Source organism: Orycteropus afer, unplaced genomic scaffold (genome assembly GCF_000298275.1).
Source record: "Orycteropus afer afer isolate SDZICR_OR568_19922 unplaced genomic scaffold, OryAfe1.0 scaffold00398, whole genome shotgun sequence".
In the NCBI taxonomy this organism is placed as follows: Eukaryota; Metazoa; Chordata; class Mammalia; order Tubulidentata; family Orycteropodidae; genus Orycteropus; species Orycteropus afer.
Window position 1 is genome coordinate 366,167 of NW_006921985.1, and position 6,892 is coordinate 373,058.

Sequence of the window (6,892 nt, forward strand, 5' to 3'; positions counted from 1 at the left end):
GAAACTGTCACTGAGATGGATCAACTCAACAGCCAGAACAATGAATGGTCTCAAACACGCCAACCATCATGAGGATGGTGCAGGACCAGGTGACATTTTGCTGTTTCACCATGAATGGGAGCCAACCAAGAACGAACTATAGACCATCACTGTCAGGACTGAGAAAACAATCCCTCAAATCATTCTGAGGAGCTTAATTTTCTTCCAAAACCCAAGCTAAGGAAGACTGGCTGCAAGTATAACTAAATACCATTTCCAAATACCAAACTGTTGGCTTCTAATCTGTATTTTTCTCCTTGAAGTAAAGTCTCCCACTCCCTCTCCTGATAGGAAGCTCAACAGATTGCCACAGGAAGGGCTCACAGTGGGGGCCATGAGGTCATACCACTGGGTCTTCTGAACAAGCAGCGGCTTTCCACCAGAGATGGTGCACCCAACGAGTGGCCCAAGTTGTTGTCCAGACAAGAGCAGACTGTTTTGCAATAGGAGAATTTTCCAGGACAGGCCTGAGAGATACCTGAGGGACACAGATCAGGCCACCCCCAGGACTGTGACAGACTGGGGGAGGGGGCTGCTAGAAGGCATTTAACATAGAAACTGTATAAATTAAGTCAAACATTCTAATTTGATAGCTAAGAAACTGAAAACTTATGTAAGTAAAACAACTCATTTGAAACACACTGGCACCCATATCTGCCAACTTTCAGTTACTGTCTCCCACCTAGGCAGGTTACCCACACACTCATGGACATTTTGATACTGAGAGAAACTAAGAGTGGATCTTCCTGAACATTCAGGAAGCAATTCCTACATGTGCCTGTGTCTCCAAAGGCAGCAGCTATGATGCATACCGACAGGTGAGCCTGCCTCCCTTGCCAACACTCAGGAACATTTTCTAATCATAATTAAGGACTAAGAAGGACTCTGCTCTATGAGCCACTGAGGCGCTAAGTAAACTCCTCTCAGTTCAACACACTTCATCTCACTATGAACAATGTCATCACAATGTTCACTCAGCTGATTTAATGGCACCAATCAGAGAGGACAAAGGACCAAAAATCTGCAAAAGGATGTACCTTACAGGAGATATGTTTGTTCCTGGTGACACCTTAAGACTTTGCCTGCCTATCTCTCGACAAACTGTCATTTCACCAATGCTGTACACATGGATGTGCAATAGTTTAATGAAGCCCAAACAGACTTTGAGCAATTTGCCCAAACTCAAAAGAACTTGTAAGCTCTATCTCATCTAGGAGAAAAGATATAGCTGTGTCACCTACACTGTGATGAGTCCAGGCAAAGAACCTAGTCTCACCTAACACTTGTATGTCCAACGGCAAGGGGTTTGGAGTGCCCAGGCGCTGGGTGGGCCCCTCCCTGCACTGGAGCATTGCCACGCTGTGCCTCCTAGTGCTCGCTCACTTATCTGACGCTGGCATCCGCATGTACACGGGTGGGCTCAAACACTCTAGTACCCAACATGCCAGATGGTCAGAGGCTCCCGACAGTCCTGTGGAATCCAGTAGCACTCTTACCTGGTGCCACTCTTGGAAGCACTAGCTCTGACAGTGCTCTTCAGATGGTAGGGTGCAGACTCACTTCAAAGGTTTCCTTCCCCTTCAGTAGGTCTGGAGTGGGGCCAATAATGTCCATTTCTAACTAGTTCCTAGAGGATGTTAATGGTGCTGGTCTGGGGCCAACATTGTTAAGTACCAATGCTATAAGGCACATCTCAAATGCAGCATTTAAATAAAAGCACCACATGTAACATTCCAGGTGGTCCAAAATCATACCTTGCAATTTCTTTATTAACTCTGCTTCTCATTTCAGCCTCTTCAACTGCACTTCCCCAGTCTGAACACCGAGAACGAGGCTTAGGGCCTTCGGGAGTGGTGAAGCTACAAAACAAAACAAAGAGGCGCTGTGAACCAGGCCACGTACCATCAGTCTCCTTTAAAACTCTACTGTGGCTGTGTAGTGTAATGCCAGGACCACGAGTTTTGGAGTAGATCAGATGACAGAGAACCTCTGAAGCCTGACTGGGTTCCAGTTGTCAAAGATGCTTCATGGCTAAGTGTGCCAGCATTCACTAAACATGGGGGCACAGTGGGTGGGGAGACAGACACGCGAAGATACAAGTCGGTATCAAATGCACCTAATACAGCTCTTGTTTGCAAAACAAGGATCCTTTTTTCTCCAGACTGTAAAAAGATGTTGGATATGATGATACACATTTAGTGGGAAAGTGCCAGAATGCAACAGTGTGGCATGTGATGTACCTTCAGGTGCACATAATCAAAAATTCGGAACATGTTACACCACAATGAAACACCAAGGGATAAGTGCAGATGTGAGAATCCTTGACACATTATGATTTACTCTACTGTTAAGGGACCTGTTGTTTGTTGTTAGGTGTTGACCAGTTGATTTCAACTCATAACAAAGAAAAGAAGAACTGGCCCACAGGGTTTCCCAGGCTATGATCTTTACAGAAGCAGATTGGCAGGTCTTTCTTCTGTGGAGCCTGCAGGTGGGTCAGTGAAAGCTGTGTGCTCCACCACTGTGCCACCATGGCTTCTGAAAAGGACCTCCTAGTTGGGCAATCCTACTTCCGTAGTGATACTGCCTCGGAAACCCAAGGAGGGGTCGCTATGAGTCGGGTTTGACTCGACGGCACATAACAACAACAACAACAGAGTTGGTTAAGGAGCCCTGAGGGGTAGCGGTAAGCACTCAGCTGCTAACTGCAAGGCTGGCAGTTGGAACCAACCAGCTACACCACAGGAGAAAGATGAGGCAGACTGCTTCCATACAAATTACAGCCTCACTACTGCCAACTACCCACAGGGAGTGAGTAGTCAGACTTGTGGGCTCCGGACCATGGTTGCAGGGAACGTCAAGCTCAATCGGCATAACATACTACACAAAAACTGTTCCACATCCTACTTCGGCGAATAGCAACTGGGATCTTAAAAGCTTGCAAGCAGCCATCTAGATGCAACGATGGGTCTTTCCTCATCCAGAGCAAAGAACAATGAAGAAAACCAAAGACACGGAAACAATTAGTCCAAGCAACTGGGACACCTCAGCCTATACAACTATGGAACTAGATGATGCCTGACTACTACTATCAACTACTCAGAGGGGGATCAATGTAGGAGATCCTGGATTGAGTGGGAGAACAATGTGGAACAAAACTCCAAATCACTTTTTTTAAAAAAAGGACCAGGTTTGCTGGCATGATAGAGCCTGGTGGAACCACTGAGACTATGGCCCCTAGCTGCCCTTCGGGTTCTGGATTTGAACCCACTCCCATGGCTTACAGCCAAGCAAAAGGCATATGAGCTCAACAATTGCATAAGGTAGAAATACTCCTTGGAGAAATCAATTACTCATAGGAGAATAGAAGGGCTGTGTATGCATAGGGAGACAGTTCGGAGAGCAGGAATGCATGGGAGGGAAGGACACAGGGAGGAGTTAACTATGCGGAGGAAGTGAAGGGAGCTGTTACACCGTAGGAAATTGCAGTCAATGTCATGAGACAAAGTATGTGAGCTGCTGTATGGAAAGTGAATTTGCTCTGTAATCTTTCACCCAAATCACAATAAACATAAAAGGAAAAAAAAATTACAGCCTTGGAAACCCTGTAAGGCAGTTCTACTTTGTCCTATAGCATCACTATGAGTCCGAATAAACAGCAACAGGTTTGGTTTTAGAATTGGGTTAAACCTAATCCAGAACTCGGTTCTATCTTGTGCCCCCAAAAAATCTTTGGTTAAGATCCAGCAATCTTAAATGTTAAAAGCTTCAATGCCAAGAAATCTTGCAGTTGGAATTGGTGGTATCTGTTGTTTATAGATTAGGTCTAAAGTTACTACATTTTTACTTTTCCTCTCCACTTCCCTTGGTCACCACTGAGGTATCAAAATTTGACACAACTTCAACTTCCTTTTATGTAATTACACTTTTTTCCATTACAATGACACCATGCAGCTCTCGTGGATAGTACCTAAGACATTTGATTGCTAACCAGAAGGCTGGCGGTTCAAACCCACCAGCCACTGTTCAGAAGGAAGATTGGGCAATCTACTTCTGTAATAATACTGCCTCAGAAACCCAAGGTGGGGTGGCGTCACTATGAGATGGGTCCAACTCGACAGCAGTGAGTTTGGTCTGGTTTTGGTTCATGCAAACAAACCCAAACTGGATTCCTAAATCAGTTTCCATATCCAAAACATGGTGGGAAAGCTCTGAAATCAAAATTAGCTTGTTAACAGAAAGTTACATTAACTCAGTAATTGTGTTAGAACTAGTAGCCTGGAACCAAATGAAGGCCTGATCAGGGCCAAACGTAGATATCTTACCCTGCATCAAGAGGTTCAACCTGGGTCTCCCAAGTGATCGACTCCTGAAATACAATGTTTCCACATGCAAATAACTTACAGAGAGCTTAGGACTTATTGGCAGTGTAACAGAAAAACCCATCCACAGATCACAGATCTACCTCATCTTAGGAACAAAAGTACAAAAAACAAAACCAAACTCACTGCTGTCAAGTCATCCCGATTCATAGCAATCCCCCCTGGATTTCCGAGGCAGCATCTCTACAGAAGTAGATTGCCCAGTATTCCTTCCGCAGGGTGGCTGGTGGGTTTGAACCACTAGCCTTCTGGTTAGCAGTCAAATGCCTTATAAGGCACTAAGCCACCAGAGCTCCCAGGGACAAAAGTACTCAGTGGAAAACAAACTCTGTTTTGCACTCTAAACTAATCTTCCTGCAAGTGGCCTGTCCACACCGCCCCACCCAGTCAGAAGTCAGCACCCCTGTAGACAGAGCTGTTCCTGCTGGCCCGCCTCATCAGGGGCTGCTGTCACCTCCCCACTGGAGCAGCCAGCAGCAGTACTCAAAAAGCCAGCTGTGCGCCAGTGCCACACCACTAGGGGGCCCCTCAGGACACCAGGCTCCAGGAAGGGGAGTGCTTCTCTTCACAGCCACTACTAAAGCAGGGCCTGGTTATAGAGTAGGTACCTCTGCCATCCTCACTCTCTCTTCCAGATCATTCTTTCTCATTTCAAGTTAACACCATCTATCACAAGCCCACAACCCTCCCGTCACAACATGTTGCCTCTTAGTTATCCCCCCATCACATCTCACACGAATATCAGATACATTCTCACTCAAGATGTCACATCAGACTAGCGACACTCCACACACACACACACTCACTCATACACACACACACACACACACCAATGCCTGATGGGTTCCTGCATCCATACTGAGCCAGGAGCAGAGGATACAGTGAAAGGAGCACAGGCTCTGTTCTCAGGAGTGTCAACTCCAGTGAGGGGAGCCAGTTGAAGGAGCTGCTGCAACACCTCAGCACCTCAGGTGGTGATAAAGAGCGATGGGGGATCATGGGGTTGCTCACTGCCAGGGTGAAGGGAAGGTGGGAGTCACTTAGCACACACACAAAAAACACCCAAACTCTCTGCCATCCAGTTGATTCTGACTTGTGGTCACCCATGAGTTACAGGATAGAACTGAGCCCAACAGGGTTTCCTTTTGAGGAGAAATCTAATCTTCATACCAGATCGCCAGGCCGTTCTTCTGTGGTGCCAGTGGGTGGATTCAAACCACCAACCTGTAGGTTAGTCTCAATAAAAAAAAGAAAAACTCACTGCCATCAAGTCCAATCTGACTCATAGCGACCCCTCCTTGGGTTTCCGAGGCGGTATTTCTACCGAAGTAGATGGCCCAAACTTCTTTCCAAGGAGTAGCTGGTGGGTTTGAACCACCAGCCTTCTGGTTAGCAGTCACATGCCTTAGGCACTAGGTCACCAGAGCTGAGTGTAAACTGTGCCACCAGGGACCTTCCCTAGGACACTGAAGGGCTCAATAACTGACCAAAAAGTGAACCAAGTTTGGCTTACACCTGTGACTAGGAAATACTTCAACCAGCCAAGCATTTCAGTCACACCGTGTTGTAAGTGCCCTAACTAGCCACGAACGTAGCCAACAAATTCAATCTCCCCCCCATCTCCCTCCCATAGGTCACCTTACTCTTAAAGGCAAGACCTCCACAAGCCGAAAGTAACACAGAAACGGCATCTAGGGGTGTGTGTGTGTGGGGGGGGGTGTCCTATGCGCCTTTCAATAAGGGGAGCGAAGTAGAGGAGTGTATGAGTGACACAAGATTTTCAAAAACCACAAGCCTCTTCAGTAGCCCCGCTAGTCTGTCCAGCACCCCTTCCATCAAAAAGATAAAAACCACACCGGATCAGCGAGTGGCGCAAACGGTTTGCACTTGACTAATCCGAAGTGGTGGCGCAAACCACTCGGAAGTACCACGGGAGAAAAGCCTGGCGACCGGCTTCCTTAAAGACCACCGCCAAGAAAGCCCACGGAGCAGCTCTACTCTGTCCCACAGGAAGTCGCCATGAGTCGGCACCGACTCCTCTTTGGTACGTGCCCCGCAGAACGGACAAAAACGTCCTGTGAGCCTGCGACCTGTTTGAACAGCAACCCCCGAGGGAACCCTGAGGTTTGGAACGCCCCGGCGGGCCCGCACCTCTCCAGTCGGTGATCCCCGTGCCTGCGCTCCTGGTCGTCGGCGGACGCCGAAGAGTCGCTGTCCTCCGGCTTCCTTCGCTTCCCGTCGGCTCTGCGCTTCCGCCCCAGAGACCATCTGGTCGGGGAATGCGAGCTGCTCACAAAGAGACGGATATCGGTCAGCGCCGGCGCGGGCCTTTCCCTGGCTTCCCCCACCCCCGGCCCGCGCCGCCCGAGGGCGCCCGCCCGCTTCCGGCCCGGCCCGCGGATTTCCAGGCGCACGGCCCGGCCTCACCTGGCGTCTCCGTACCGGGGAGGGCTTCGTGGCCGGGAAGCCAT

General features: G+C 48.4%; 1 protein-coding gene across 1 annotated transcript in view; it reads right to left on the minus strand.

Moving 5' to 3' along the window:
• LOC103207818 (stem-loop binding protein) overlaps window positions 1-6,892 on the minus strand; it is a 25,870-nt gene extending 18,978 nt beyond the window's left edge. Inside the window, exons 1-3 of the mRNA XM_007953505.1 lie at window positions 6,849-6,892; window positions 6,573-6,707; window positions 1,794-1,898 (exon numbers count right to left, since the gene is read on the minus strand). Coding sequence (XP_007951696.1) covers window positions 1,794-1,898; window positions 6,573-6,707; window positions 6,849-6,892 — 284 coding nt within the window. The remainder of the gene's footprint in view (window positions 1-1,793; window positions 1,899-6,572; window positions 6,708-6,848) is intronic.